The 16,715-nt window shown below is 42.2% G+C and overlaps 1 protein-coding gene across 7 annotated transcripts in view; it reads right to left on the bottom strand.

Moving 5' to 3' along the window:
• Positions 1-1,998: 1,998 nt before the first annotated feature.
• LOC138967691 (EF-hand calcium-binding domain-containing protein 7-like) overlaps positions 1,999-16,715 on the bottom strand; it is a 119,236-nt gene continuing 104,519 nt past the window's right edge. For all 7 annotated transcript variants that reach the window (XM_070340340.1, XM_070340342.1, XM_070340344.1 and 4 more), the window contains 3 exons: positions 15,972-16,061; positions 9,682-9,789; positions 1,999-6,792 (listed from right to left, as the gene is read on the bottom strand). In XM_070340340.1, coding sequence (XP_070196441.1) covers positions 6,721-6,792; positions 9,682-9,789; positions 15,972-16,061 — 270 coding nt within the window. In that variant the 3' untranslated portion in view covers positions 1,999-6,720. The remainder of the gene's footprint in view (positions 6,793-9,681; positions 9,790-15,971; positions 16,062-16,715) is intronic.

Genomic DNA, 16,715 nt, shown 5'->3' with positions numbered 1-16,715 from the left:
TTATTGGGGTATAGGGTCTTAAAAAGGAGGGTAAGGGGCAAGGTGGTTCAGGGAGGGGCAAGGTGGTTCAGGGAGGGTAAGGGGTAAGGTGGTTCAGGGAGGGGCAAGGTGGTTCAGGGAGGGTAAGGGGTAAGGTGGTTCAGGGAGGGGCGTGGGTAAGGGTTCAGGGAGGGGCAAGGTGGTTCAGTGAGGGGCAATGTGGTTCAGGGAGGGTAAGGGGTAAGGTGGTTCAGGGAGGGTAAGGGGCAAGGTGGTTCAGGGAGGGTAAGGGGCAAGGTGGTTCAGGGAGGGTAAGGGGCACGGTGGTTCAGGGAGGGTAAGGGGTAAGGTAGTTCAGGGAGGGGCAAGGTGGTTCAGGGAGGGTAAGGGGTAAGGTAGTTCAGGGAGGGGCAAGGTGGTTCAGGGAGGGTAAGGGGTAAGGTGGTTCAGGGAGGGGCAAGGTGGTTCAGGGAGGGTAAGGGGTAAGGTGGTTCAGGGAGGGGCAAGGTGGTTCAGGGAGGGTAAGGGGTAAGGTGGTTCAGGGAGCCGGAGGGGCAAGGTGATTCAGGGAGGGGCAAGGTGATTCAGGGAGGGGCAAGGTGGTTCAGGGAGGGGCGTGGGTAAAGCCCGTCCTTAATTGGACGAAGCTACCGGAACTAGAATTCATCAAAGCTTTCATGAAGTCCAAGGGAAGGCACTATGGCGGAGAAGAGAGTTATCTTTTCTTGTCTTGGCATCTTAAATCTTATTAGCCAGGAAGCGCATGTGCGTATGCCTATGCATGGCTGTTAGTAGTCTCGACCAGCGCGTGATGTGCTTCTTTCCGAGTACTTTACGTCACAAATTGTACTTTACGTACTTGATGATTACGCAAGTTAAATGTAACACATAGTTATTTGTTCTATTTTGTCTACTGAGCACGGCCCGGGCCAGTCGGCGTGAGCACCGGGATTTGGAGTTTTATTCAACATGTCAATGCATCGCAGTATGAAATAAAACAGGTAGGATGTTAGTTCTTGTAGTTTGGGTCAACCAAAGTCCATCAATTCATTCTTCACTCCGGTATATGAAATAATACAGGTAGGATGTTAGTTCTTGTAGTCTGGGTCAACCAAAGTCCATCAATTCATTCTTCACTCCGGTATATGAAATAATACAGGTAGGATGTTAGTTCTTGTAGTCTGGGTCAACCAAAGTCCGGTATTGAGTCTGATTTCTTCTTTCATCTTGAATCGAAAAGCACTCTTCAGACAAAAAAGCACTCTTCAGACAAAAAAGCAACTTTGTTGCGAGCAACGGTGAAGCTTCGCATGTCAAAACTTGCGAAGCAAAGTAGGGCTCAAAGTACCACGCGGTAGCTGCGGGTTTTCGGGACAAAGATTTTGCGAAGCTTCGTCAAGTCGACTTTGAGCTCAATTAAAGACGGGCTTTACAAAGGCGAGTCTTGTCCAATCACCTGCTTTTATTGTTTTTAAATGTAAGTTAACAAAGCTGTGGTGGGTTTTAAAACATTTTCTGACATTAGGCATAATATCTGTGTAAATTCCTGTAATGATTCAAAATGTTATCCAAAGTATGGGTGAAATGTAGGCGTAAGCTGCTAAAAGTTTCACTTCACCAAATCATTGCTTGTATTCAGCGTGTGTTGTCATGATACCCCTGAAAATGTACGCAAAAACCTACCGTTTTCAACCACTCGTGCTCATGCGCCCGGACTACCAGGTTTTTCGATGGCTCAAAGGATAGCTACTCTTTTCCTCTGTTTTCAAAGAGTCTTCATAAGTTTCAAGTTTGATAAGTACGTCACAATATCACAAATCGAGTAACAATGAACTTACTCCACGATTTCCATCGAAATTGTTGCATCAGTTTTGGAGCCTTCAGCTATCACACACACACACACACACACACACACACACACACACACACACACACACACACACACACACACACACACACACACACACACACACACGCAAGCTTTATATATTAGATATATGAACAGTTAAGTTATCAATACTGTTTTTGTTTTGTTTTTATTAACTTTAATAAAGTAAGGGTACATTTCTGAGCTTTAAAGTTTTCTTTCTCCTGCAATGCTTTCGTCACATATTTTGGTTTCAGAAGGTCAAATAAATCCAAAAACAAAGAGACTGCCAACGTTCCAAATTTCAGAATCAAAAAACAAGAAAGGTAGGTTGTTGGAACGTTTGTTATTGTTTATTTATTATTTATTTATTATTCGTGGCAGGCGGAAGAAAAAATCAGCCAGATAAGTTTTTGTTATCAATTGTTTGTCTGTGCAAGACCGTTGGGTCGATATATTTGTGAATGTATTGTTTTGTCAATAACAAACGTTCCAACAATAACAAACGTTCCAACAATAACAAACGTTCCAACAATAACAAACGTTCCAACAACCTACCTTTCTGTTTTTTTAATTTAGAAAGGTCAATTTAATGGAATGTTTTCACATTAACAGATATGTATGAATATAAAGGCTGAATGCTAAATTTTGTGATATACAACCAACATTGAACACTATAATCTTGACTGCATGATCTGAGAAACAAGGGGACGTAAGCACTCAGTAACACTATAATCTTGACTGCATGATCTGAGAAACAAGGGGACGTAAGCACTCGGTAACACTATAATCTTGACTGCATGATCTGAGAAACAATGGGACATAAGCACTCAGTAGAAAGTGTATGCGGAACCAATCTCCTGACACCTACATTAAAACAAAACAAGCAACTTCCATCCTCAATTGTATGATTGTATCAAACCTGAAAGCAACTTCCATCCTCAATTGTATGATTGTATCAAACCTGAAAGCAACTTCCATCCTCAATTGTATGATTGTATCAAACCTGAAAGCAACTTCCATCCTCAATTGTGTGATTGTATCAAACCTGAAAGCAACTTCCATCCTCAATTGTATGATTGTATCAAACCTGAAAGCAACTTCCATCCTCAATTGTATGATTGTATCAAACCTGAAAGCAACTTCCATCCTCAATTGTATGATTGTATCAAACCTGAAAGCAACTTCCATCCTCAATTGTATGATTGTATCAAACCTGAAAGCAACTTCCATCCTCAATTGTATGATTGTATCAAACCTGAAAGCAACTTCTATCCTCAATTGTATGATTGTATCAAACCTGAAAGCAACTTCCATCCTCAATTGTATGATTGTATCAAACCTGAAAGCAACTTCCATCCTCAATTGTATGATTGTATCAAACCTGAAAGCAACTTCTATCCTCAATTGTATGATTGTATCAAACCTGAAAGCAACTTCCATCCTCAATTGTATGATTGTATCAAACCTGAAAGCCAAACAATGCCACTGGGCTGCCAGTGCTATGAGAATTGTTGAGAAAAATAGAAGAATTTAGCACAATACATGTTGTACATGTACTAAAAAAAATACGAGTGCTCAAGTACACAATTAACAATGATTGTTCTTCATAAGAACAAACTGAAGACAAAGGGATTTACCCTAATGATGAAAGAAAAATTTCAAAATATCACAGGCACACAAACAATAAACTCAGAAATAAATGAAAGCTGCGAACAGAGCTGCTTCACCATCAAAGTATAATAGTTCATACTCATGCACTTGAATCGAGAGGACGGAATGTTTTGAGCCGAATGCTTACCATACATTACATAATTTCAGCATTCAGCCCAATGCTTACAATACTTTACATGATTCCTTTTCATATTAAAAAAATAATAATAATATATAAAACTCTTACACTTCATAAACATGTGTTTGACATTACACTTAACATCTTGGCACACTTACACTTAGTACACATTACACTTAACATCTTGGCACACTTACACTTGGTACACATATGGAAATTAGAGTAACCATGTCTGCATGATAAGTAGAGGTTACATGCCGAGTCTCAGTGATTATTAAAAATAATGGTCGAAGTTAGCGGATCATGAAAAATGCGAGCTTCATTATAATAATCACTGAGACGAGGTATTTTACCTCTTTATTCCTCCTTTCTTCAGTTGTTCAAAGAAAAGAGGAGTTTTAGTGCGAAAGTTTGATCAAATCCTATTCACTCAACCAGTCTACCTGCGCACGCGATTAAATAATGCGCGGTTGTATAGTTCAGGGAAAATCATTCAATTCTGTCAACACTTCTTGTCAGTTTCCCTGTTTTGGACTAAAATCAAGTACACAGTTATGCTGTTATTCTGCTGTGGCGGTAAAGGCAGATAGTGTGTGTTCTGTTCATGTTTTGGTATCGCTTAGGAAATGTTCTTTCTTCGAATGGGATTAGCAGACGAACTTTTGCACATGTGTTCCAACGTTAAAAACTGTATGAAGTTCAGTTTTCTGGGGCAAAATAATGTATGAAACCGCTGTATGTTCTTTAAATTGATGAGATGTGTGCACTGCGTGCGATCTGTTTATAGAATGAAATATTGTCAAAAACTAACCGTCGGATTGCAGTCTTTTGTCCAAGCAACTCAGTTAAAAAAATTTAGAAGGAGAACTACTCTTATCGCTAGACACTGGTACGAGAGTTACTTGCCTTGGAAGTTTGCTTGCACTCATAAGAGATCTAAAGCGAGTTTCTCTGCACTGATCGTTGAGGGTCACCATGGGGGGGTCTCTGCACTGATCGTTGAGGGTCACCATGGGGGGTCTGTGCACGTGCACGTTGAGGCCAAAAGTGCCATGCACTGTGATCCACGTTGCACGTTACAAAAAAGCTCCACGGACGGGAATTTCCCCATTCCCATGCACGTTACGTCCAAAAAGCCCATTCCAGGTGCACGTGGTAAAGCATCGCCCCCCTCATCGTTAGAAACTCATGGATTTTATATGCAGATTAATGTGTTCAAGCCTGTAGTTGCTAGTTTAAATGCAGTATGTTTGTATTGTTTGGTCTAGAGATGCATATGTCGTATATACATTAGAGCGTTCGGAACTTTTCAATCGCTAAAGTAGTTCCCTCAAAGTCTAGCTCATCAACCTGTGAGCGATCGAGGATTCGGGCCCGTTGTTGGGTAAGTGATTTTGGTTGTTGGGTAAGTTACTGAAAAATAACTAGCCCTACACGTTTACAGAGAGAAAGAAGCAGAGGAGGGAATAAGTAATGTTTAATGCCCTCACGGTAAAACCATTAGGGGCATGTTCTCGGGTTTGACACCAACCTTCGATGAGGGGAGAGAAAAAAAAAAAAAAATTACATTCATTATTTGCATCTTAAGTGTTTGTCTGTCTGTCGACCTACTAGACCACTGGGTCGACTTAATAGACCACTGGGTCGACCTACTAGACCACTGGGTCGACTTAATAGACCACTGGGTCGACCTACTAGACCACTGGGTCGACCTACTAGACCACTGGGTCGACTTAATAGACCACTGGGTCGACCTACTAGACCACTGGGTCGACTTAATAGACCACTGGGTCGACCTACTAGACCACTGGGTCGACTTAATAGACCACTGGGTCGACCTACTAGACCACTGGGTCGACTTAATAGACCACTGGGTCGACCTACTAGACCACTGGGTCGACTTAATAGACCACTGGGTCAACTTAATAGACCACTGGGTCGACTTAATAGACCACTGGGTCGACCTACTAGACCACTGGGTCGACTTAATAGACCACTGGGTCGACCTAATAGATAAATAAGGAAAAACAAATATTTCAGCAAGTAACTACATTGATACATAAATTAGGTATAATCAATATTTCAGCAAGTTACTACATTGATACATAAATTAGGTATAATCAATATTTCAGCAAGTTACTACATTGATACATAAATTAGGTATAATCAATATTTCAGCAAGTTACTACATTGATACATAAATTAGGTATAATCAATATTTCAGCAAGTTACTACATTGATACATAAAGGACCAGGCAAATAAGAAATTATTGAGAATGCATAATAGCAAAAGATTTCATCTTAGAAAGTGAAGAAAATGTGACCATCTGATGGACATCTCAAAAACTATAATGACAATTTGACAAGTCCCTTCCCCAGTCAGCAAGGACCACTGTCTACAGCACAAGCAATCCTCAGCTGCTAAACAATTTGACAAGTCCCTTCCCCAGTCAGCAAGGACCACTGTCTACAGCACAAGCAATCCTCAGCTGCTAAACAATTTGACAAGTCCCTTCCCCAGTCAGCAAGGACCACTGTCTACAGCACAAGCAATCCTCAGCTGCTAAACAATCAAAACAATGATGAGATGAGAGGCAGTTAGGGCGTGTCCAGGCGTGTCCACTACTGGGCAGTTAGGGAGAGTCCAGGCGTGTCCACTACTGGGCAGTTAGGGAGAGTCCAGGCGTGTCCACTACTGGGCAGTTAGGGAGAGTCCAGGCGTGTCCACTACTGGGCAGTTTGGGAGAGTCCAGGCGTGTCCACTACTGGGCAGTTAGGGAGAGTCCAGGCGTGTCCACTACTGGGCAGTCCAGGCGTGTCCACTACTGGGCAGTTTCGAAGAGTCCAGGCGTGTCCACTACTGGGCAGTTTGGGAGAGTCCAGGCGTGTCCACTACTGGGCAGTTTGGGAGAGTCCAGGCGTGTCCACTACTGGGCAGTTTGGGAGAGTCCAGGCGTGTCCACTACTGGGCAGTTTGGGAGAGTCCAGGCGTGTCCACTACTGGGCAGTTTGGGAGAGTCCAGGCGTGTCCACTACTGGGCAGTCCAGGCGTGTCCACTACTGGGCAGTCCAGGCGTGTCCATTACTGGGCAGTCTCTGTGCAGCGCACCGACCATTCTTCTCTCTCGTCCTCCGGCACCAAGTGAATTCCAACCTGAAACACAAGTTTCCTCTTTAGAGAGAAATTCAAGTTTTACGCCCTCACGGCAAAGCCATTGGGGGCATGTTCCCAGGTTTTAACCCGACTTTAGATGAGATACACAAGTGTATGCGTGTTTAGGTGGTATCAGCCATCTGCACTTATGGCAGAATGACCGAGGTCTTTTACGTGCCACTGTGGTGACACGGGGGTGGGAGATGGATACCATCTCTGGGTCTGCACATAAGGTTGACCTGTGTCCGTCCCGGCCCGGATTCGAACCAGCGACCTTTCGATCACAAGTCCAGTGCTCTACCACCTGAGCTACCCGGGCCCCAGTTTCCTCTTTAATTTCATTACTTTTTTTTTTATCTCACTGCTAGAAAAGTGCTGCTTTATTATCTCACTGCTGGGAAAGTGTTACTTTATTATCTCACTGCTAGAAAAGTGCTGCTTTATTATCTCACTGCTGGGAAAGTGCTACAGCAGTCCCTCTCATGAACGGACACACTTGGGCCATAGCAAAACTGTCCGTACATTGCAGGTGTCCGGTCACGGGAGGGGTGACCACACCACCCCCTCCCCAATACACTCACACAGAGACACACAAACAACAGGATTGAGTCTATGCTAATCACTTCTTGTGGCTACTAAACAATAACAATAAACTCCTTATACTTCTTTAAACGTTCTGTAAAAATGATTTGTATGAAAAGGGTTGAAAAGAAGAGATAAAATAAATCCTCAAGGCAGTGAACACACTCACCATGCACTGACATACGAAAGCAGCCACACAAACACAGCACAGAGGAGCGTGTGCAGATGGTTTGCAAGAATATGCTTGAAAACCAGTTTGAATGAATAGCAGCAGATAGAGCTGCATGTCATAATCATGTAATTTATTTTCTTCTTGTCGGGCTTTATTGACTGTATGCCGATCATGTGGCATGGCAGTGACTTTTCACTCTTCAGTCGGAAATACACTGTACATAACACAGCTCCCACTCTCCCTCACTAATGCCTACCCCAAGCCGTGACAACTGATGCTTGGAAATTGTGTGGAAGAGTACACCTCTCTATTTCTCTCCAATGCTCTTCCTGCTGACATGCAGTGACATCGGACACCCCACAGAGTTTAGCCAGCTACCCCTCCCCCCCCCCCCTCCCCCCCCCTCCTCCCTCTCTCTCACTCCCTCCAGCCATGTACTGTTTGGTAACTTTTGACAAAGCAAGACAACTGAAGGGTTCACAGATTAGGCAACCGACTCACTGGTCAAGGCTGAGGGGAAACAAGAGTATCTTGTCAATGAAAGAGGTTACACACAGACACACGATGCTGAGAACTGTGGCCGGTTTTTCACTCTCTTTCACTCAGGACCTTCATCGACTGTGGTTTCTGTTTACGTCCAACAGACAAGAATAAAGAGCACAGTGCAGTTTCATGTTGTCATCTTCGCATGTACTCCACTCCTGACCAAAACTACGCCCCCTCCTGATGGGTACACATGCACTCAAGTTATCAGTGACTGTCATCACACCATTGCGGCTGTGATCGTTGTACCAAGAGCCGGACTGCTCTGTTATCGATTTTGTTGTGGTGAAAATTTGACGATGGTCTGTCCGTACATTGGAGGTATGACCTGCTGTTGGGACCGAAAATGAGTGTCCGCGTCCACGTTTTGCAGGTATCCGTTTAAGGGGGGGGGGCAAATATAGAAGGAAAACACTCCGTGCCGAGCAAATGTGTCCGTACATGTCAGGTGTCCGCTCACGCCGGGGGCCGTACATTGCAGGGACTGCTGTACTTTTTTTTATCTCACTGCTGGGAAAGTGCTGCTTTATTATCTCACTGCTGGGAAAGTGCTGCTATATTATCGCACTGTGTGTGTGAGAGAGCTACATAAGCAAACAGACAACAGAAGCTGGGTAGGGGGGGGGGGGGGAGGGGGAGGAGGTTGGGTGTGAGAGAGCTACACAAGCAAACACCATGTGAGAGACCTACTCAAGCAAACAGACAACAGACGTTGGGTAGGGGGGGGGGGGGGGGAGGTTGGGTGTGAGAGAGCTACACAAGCAAACAGACAACAGACGTTAGGTAGGGGGGAGGGGGAGGTTGGGTGTGAGAGACGTACACAAGCAAACAGACAACAGACGTTGGGTAGGGGGGGGGGGGGGGGGGGAGGTTGGGTGTGAGAGAGCTACACAAGCGAACAGACAACAGACGTTGGATAGGGGGGAGGGGGAGGTTGGGTGTGAGAGACCTACACAAGCAAACACACAACAGACGTTAGGTAGGGGGGGGGGGGGGGGGGGGGGGGGAGGTTGGGTGTGAGAGACCTACACAAGCAAACAGACAACAGACGTTAGGTAGGGGGGGGGGGGGGGGGAGGTTGGGTGTGAGAGACCCACACAAGCAAACAGACAACAGACGTTAGGTAGGGGGGGGGGGGGGGGGGAGGGAGGTTGGGTGTGAGAGACCTACACAAGCAAACAGACAACAGACGTTAGGTAGGGGGGGGGGGGGGGAGGTTGGGTGTGAGAGACCTACCCAAGCAAACAGACAACAGACGTTAGGTAGGGGGGGGGGGGGGGGGGGGGGGGGGGGGGGGGGGGGGGAGGGAGGTTGGGTGTGAGAGACCTACACAAGCAAACAGACAACAGATGCTGGGTAGGGGGGGGGGGAGGTTTGGTGTGAGAGACCTACACAAGCAAACAGACAACAGACGTTGGGTAGGGGGGGGGGGGGGAGGTTGGGTGTGAGAGACCTACACAAGCAAACAGACAACAGACGCTGACAGACAACAGACGCTGGGTGGGGGGGGGGGGGGGGGGGGGAGGGGGGCTGGGTGTGAGAGACCTACACAAGCAAACAGACAACTGCAACACAGTTTCAAACCAACTGACCTTTTTGGCGTGGCCGGGCACTGTGACAGTGGGCTCCATGTTGTCAAGGTTACTGACACAATTGCGACTCTTCCTGCAGTCCAGCTCCAGGGTGGTCTTGTTCCGAGACTGCAAGTACAACACACATCGTCATCATTGTCATTATCATCATCATCATCATCATCATCATCATCATCATCATCATCATCATCATCATCATCATCATCAATACCATCGTCATCATTGTTATCATCATCATCAGCATCATCATCAATAAGAACATCATCATCATCACCAGTAATTATTGTTGCAAATAGAATGCAAATCATCATTGTCAAATTCATCCTGATTATCATCATCAGTTATCATTACCAGCAAGTATTGGTGCAAATAAAACACAAATCATCATCAGAAACCATTGCAATCATTATCACCATTATTGTCATCATCAATCATCATCACCATTATTGTCATCATCAATCATTATCACCATTATTGTCCTCATCAATCATTATCACCATTATTGTCCTCATCAATCATTATTATCATCATCAATCATTAGGGTTAGTTATTATCATCAATCATTATCACCATTATTGTCACCATCAATCATTATTATCATTATTGTCAACATCAGTCATTATTATCATTATTGTCATCATCAGTCATTATATTGTCATCATCAATCATTATCACCATTATTGTCATTATCACCATTATTGTCATTATTGTCATCATCAATCATTATCACCATTTTTGTCATCATCAGTCATTATCACCATTATTACCATCATCAATCATCACCATTATTGTCATCATCAATCATTATCACCATTATTGTCATCATCAATCATTATTGTCATCATCAGTCATTATATTGTCATCATCAATCATTATCACCATTATTGTCATTATCACCATTATTGTCATTATTGTCATCATCAATCATTATTATCATTATTGTCATCATCAATCATTATTATCATTATTGTCATCATCAATCATTATCACCATTATTGTCATCATCAGTCATTATCACCATTATTGTCATCATCAGTCATTATCACCATTATTGTCATCATCAGTCATCACCATTATTGTCATCATCAATCATCACCATTATTGTCATCATCAATCATTATCACCATTATTATCATCATCAATCATTATTGTCATCATCAATCATTAGGGTTAATTATTGTCATCATCAATCATTATCACCATTATTGTCATCATCAGTCATTATCACCATTATTGTCATCATCAGTCATTATCACCATTATTGTCATCATCAATCATTATTATCATTATTGTCCTCATCAATCATTATCACCATTATTGTCATTATCACCATTATTGTCATCATCAGTCATTATCACCATAATTGTCATCATCAGTCATTATCACCATTATTATCATCATCAGTCATTATTATCATTATTGTCATCATCAGTCATTATCACCATTATTGTCATCATCAATCATTAGTATCATTATTGTCATCATCAATCTTTATTATCATTATTGTCATCATCAATCATTTTCACCATTATTGTCATCATCAGTCATTATTATCATTATTGTCATCATCAATCATTATTATCATTATTGTCATCATCAATCATTATTATCATTATTGTCCTCATCAATCATTATCACCATTATTGTCATCATCAATCATTATTATCATTATTGTCCTCATCAATCATTATCACCATTATTGTCATCATCAGTCATTATCATTATTGTCATCATCAGTCATTATCACCATTATTGTCATCATCAATCATTATCACCATTTTTGTCATCATCAGTCATTATCACCATTATTACCATCATCAATCATCACCATTATTGTCATCATCAATCATTATCACCATTATTGTCATCATCAATCATTATTGTCATCATCAGTCATTATATTGTCATCATCAGTCAGTATCATTATTGTCATCATCAGTCATTATCACCATTGTTATCATCATCAATCATTATCACCGTTATTGTCATCATCAGTCATTATCACCATTATTGTCATCATCAGTCATTATTATCATTATTGTCATCATCAGTCATTATCATTATTGTCATCATCAGTCATTATCACCATTATTGTCATCATCAGTCATTATCACCATTGTTGTCATCATCAATCATTATCACCATTATTGTCATCATCAATCATTATTGTCATCATCAATCATTAGGGTTAGTCATTGTCATCATCAATCATTATCACCATTATTGTCATCATCAATCATTATCACCATTATTGTCATCATCAATCATTATTGTCATCATCAATCATTAGGGTTAGTCATTGTCATCATCAATCATTATCACCATTATTGTCATCATCAGTCATTATCACCATTGTTGTCATCATCAATCATTATCACCATTATTGTCATCATCAATCATTATTGTCATCATCAATCATTCGGGTTAGTCATTGTCATCATCAGTCATTATCACCATTATTGTCATCATCAGTCATTATCACCATTATTGTCATCATCAGTCATTATCACCATTATTGTCATCATCAGTCATTATCACCATTATTGTCATCATCAGTCATTATCACCATTATTATCATCATCAATCCCGTCGCGATATAACCTTCGTGGTTGAAAACGACGTTAAACACCAAATAAAGAAAGAATCATCATCAATCATTATCATTATTGTCATCATTAGGTTAGGGTTAGTCATCAGTCATTATTATCATTATTGTCATCATCAGTCATTATTGTCATTATTGTCATCATCAATCATTATTATCATTAATGTCATCATCAGTCATTATGATCAATATTGTCATCATCAGTCATTATTGTCATCATCAATCATTATTATCATTATTGTCATCATCAATCATTATTATCATTATTGTCATCATCAGTCATTATCACCATTATTGTCATCATCAGTCATTATTATCATTATTGTCATCATCAATCATTATCATCATTATTGTCATCATCAGTCATTATCACCATTATTGTCATCATCAGTCATTATCACCATTATTGTCATCATCAGTCATTATTGTCATCATCAGTCATTATGATCATTATTGTCATCATCAGTCATTATGATCATTATTGTCATCATCAATCATTATGATCATTATTGTCATCATCAATCATTAGGGTTAATTATTGTCATCATCAATCATTATTATCATTATTGTCATCATCAATCATTAGGGTTAATTATTGTCATCATCAGTCATTATTATCATTATTGTCATCATCATTCATTATGATCAATATTGTCATCATCAATCATTATTATCATTATTGTCATCATCAGTCATTATCACCATTATTATCATCATCAATCATTATCACCATTATTGTCATCATCATTCATTATGATCAATATTGTCATCATCAATCATTATTATCAATACTATAACAGACTGCACGCACACAGTCATTTTCATTTCCAGCCTTGATGTCTTGAAAATGTTAGGGTTAGATAACTTGTGTATCTTGTGTTTTAAGAGAACACGCAGGGGGCTAATAGCAAGTGTGCCAAATCTCAAAATGTTAACTCGTCAGCCGGGCAGAAATTTCGCTGGCCTGGTACATACCTCACTTCATCTACAGGGTTTATTATGATGGCTTTAAAACCCTATATTACAACCAAATGGGTCGCATTTGACCAGAATTTTCATTGGTCAGCCGGGCAAGTTGCCAGGCAGTTTCAACTAGTCCAGCGGATTTTTTTTACTCGCACCTAGCGACCAGGCGAACGATTTGGCCATCCCTGTGTGCGAGTTGGCATTCATTGTCACATCCTCCCCTCAAGCTGTAGACAGGACACACCCCAGTGTGGTTCATCCTGACCGGCTATGGCCTGCCAACTAAATGAGCTAGATGCCTTTCCTATGTAAACAGGACACACCACAGTGTGGTTCATCCTGACAGGCTATGGTCTGCCAACGGAATGAGTTAGATGCCTTTCCTATGTAAACAGGACTCACCCCAGTGTGGTTCATCCTGACAGGCTATGGTCTGCCAACGGAATGAGTTAGATGCCTTTCCTATGTAAACAGGACACACCCCAGTGTGGTTCATCCTGACAGGCTATGGTCTGCCAACGGAATGAGTTAGATGCCTTTCCTATGTAAACAGGACACACCCCAGTGTGGTTCATCCTGACAGGCTATGGTCTGCCAACGGAATGAGTTAGATGCCTTTCCTATGTAAACAGGACACACCCCAGTGTGGTTCATCCTGACAGGCTATGGCCTGCCAACGGAATGAGTTAGATGCCTTTCCTATGTAAACAGGACACACCCCAGTGTGGTTCATCCTGACAGGCTATGGCCTGCCAACGGAATGAGTTAGATGCCTTTCCTATGTAAACAGGACACACCCCAGTGTGGTTCATCCTGACAGGCTATGGTCTGCCAACGGAATGAGTTAGATGCCTTTCCTATGTAAACAGGACACACCCCAGTGTGGTTCATCCTGACAGGCTATGGTCTGCCAACGGAATGAGTTAGATGCCTTTCCTATGTAAACAGGACACACCCCAGTGTGGTTCATCCTGACCGGCTATGGCCTGCCAACTAAATGAGGTAGATGCCTTTCCTATGTAAACAGGACACACCCCAGTGTGGTTCATCCTGACCGGCTATGGCCTGCCAACTAAATGAGTTAGATGCCTTTCATGTGTAGACAGAATAAGTTCCTTTTTGCGTCATTGTTGATGTCCGTCACGATATAACCTTGAATGGTTGAAAATGACGTTAAACACCAAATAAAGAAAGAAAGAAAGAATTGTTGATGTGAGCTTGATTATGTTCATGATAATTCATGTCTCGGAAGCTGGGCAAAATAGTTGTGTGTGTAAAGTTTTGTCACTCGGATGTGTTCAATTTCCTTTGGCGCCATTATCATGTAAGAAGTCGTAACGTCAAGTTTTGGTTTCAGCAATATTGAGATAAAGTTATAGGAAAATAGTGACCTTGTCCAACGGGGCTTTTTGGGTTGGGGTGAGATACTTTACGTGACGTGGATGAACAAGAGAGTGGGTCTGTATGGGTTGGGGTCAGATACTTTACGTGACTTGGATGAACAAGAGAGTGGGGCTGTATGTGTTGGGGTCAGATACTTTACGTGACCTGGATGAACAAGAGAGAGGGGCTGTATGTGTTGGGGTCAGATACTTTACGTGACCTAGATGAACAAGAGAGTGGAGCTGTTTGTGTTGGGGTCAGATACTTTACGTGACCTGGATGAACAAGAGAATGGGTCTGTATGGGTTGGGGTCAGATACTTTACGTGATGTGGATGAACAAGAGAGTGGGGCTGTATGTGTTGGGGTCAGATACTTTACGTGACGTGGATGAACAAGAGAGTGGGGCTGTATGGGTTGGGGTCAGATACTTTACGTGATGTGGATGAACAAGAGAGTGGGTCTGTATGGGTTGGGGTCAGATACTTTACGTGACGTGGATGAACAAGAGAGTGGGTCTGTATGGGTTGGGGTCAGATACTTTACGTGACCTGGATGAACAAGAGAGTGGGGCTGTATGTGTTGGGGTCAGATACTTTACGTGACCTGGATGAACAAGAGAGTGGGGCTGTATGTGTTGGGGTCAGATACTTTTCGTGACCTGGATGAACAAGAGAGTGGGGCTGTATGAGTTGGGGTCAGGTACTTTACGTGACCTGGATGAACAACAGAGTGGAGCTGTATGTGTTGGGGTCAGATACTTTACGTGACCTGGATGAACAAGAGAGTGGGGCTGTATGGGTTGGGGTCAGATACTTTACGTGACCTGGATGAACAAGAGAGTGGGGCTGTATGTGTTGGGGTCAGATACTTTACGTGACCTGGATGAACAAGAGAGTGGGGCTGTATGTGTTGGGGTCAGATACTTTACGTGACCTGGATGAACAAGAGAGTGGGGCCGTATGGGTTGGGGTCAGATACTTTACGTGATGTGGATGAACAAGAGAGTGGGGCTGTATGTGTTGGGGTCAGATACTTTACGTGACCTGGATGAACAAGAGAGTGGGGCTGTATGGGTTGGGGTCAGATACTTTACGTGATGTGGATGAACAATTAAGAGAGTGGGGCTGTATGTGTTGGGGTCAGATACTTTACGTGACCTGGATGAACAAGAGAGTGGGTCTGTATGGGTTGGGGTCAGATACTTTACGTGATGTGGATGAACAAGAGACATTAGTTCTAATCGAGGTTAATATGAAGAGTTCGGGTGCTTGGGTGAGCAGACAAAGTAAGACGAACCCAAGGACCACAACAACAGACTGTCTCCATGACTGTACCTTGTTTTCAACCACAACGGTGGCCCGTGCGTCACCGACGTAGGTGTACACAGTCACGTCTTTCAGCGATTTTACGGGCCGCCCTTCACCCTGCAAATAAACACACACTGTGTAATGCATAAATGCTCACAATCACACTGTATATGCATAATGCTCACAATCACACTGTGTATGCATAATGCTCACAATCACACTGTATATGCATAATGCTCACAATCACACTGTGTATGCATAATGCTCACAATCACACTGTGTATGTATAATGCTCACAATCACACTGTATATGTATAATGCTCACAATCACACTGTGTACGTATAATGCTCACAATCACACTGTGTAATGCATAAATGCTCACAATCACACTGTATATGCATAATGCTCACAATCACACTGTGTACGTATAATGCTCACAATCACACTGTGTAATGCATAAATGCTCACAATCACACTGTGTATGTATAATGCTCACAATCACACTGTGTAATGTATAATGCTCACAATCACACTGTGTATGTATAATGCTCACAATCACACTGTGTATGTATAATGCTCACAATCACACTGTGTATGTATAATGCTCACAATCACACTGTATATATAATAATGTTCACAATCACACTGTATATGTATAATGCTCACAATCACACTGTGTATGCATAATGCTCACAATCACACTGTATATGCATAATGCTCACAATCACACTGTATATGCATAATGCTCACAATCACACTGTGTATGTATA

The sequence above is a fragment of the Littorina saxatilis genome, linkage group LG5 (genome assembly GCF_037325665.1).
Source record: "Littorina saxatilis isolate snail1 linkage group LG5, US_GU_Lsax_2.0, whole genome shotgun sequence".
Lineage (NCBI taxonomy): Eukaryota > Metazoa > Mollusca > Gastropoda > Littorinimorpha > Littorinidae > Littorina > Littorina saxatilis.
Note: the sequence above shows the minus strand (reverse complement) of the source record. Positions and strands in the feature narration are given on the sequence as shown.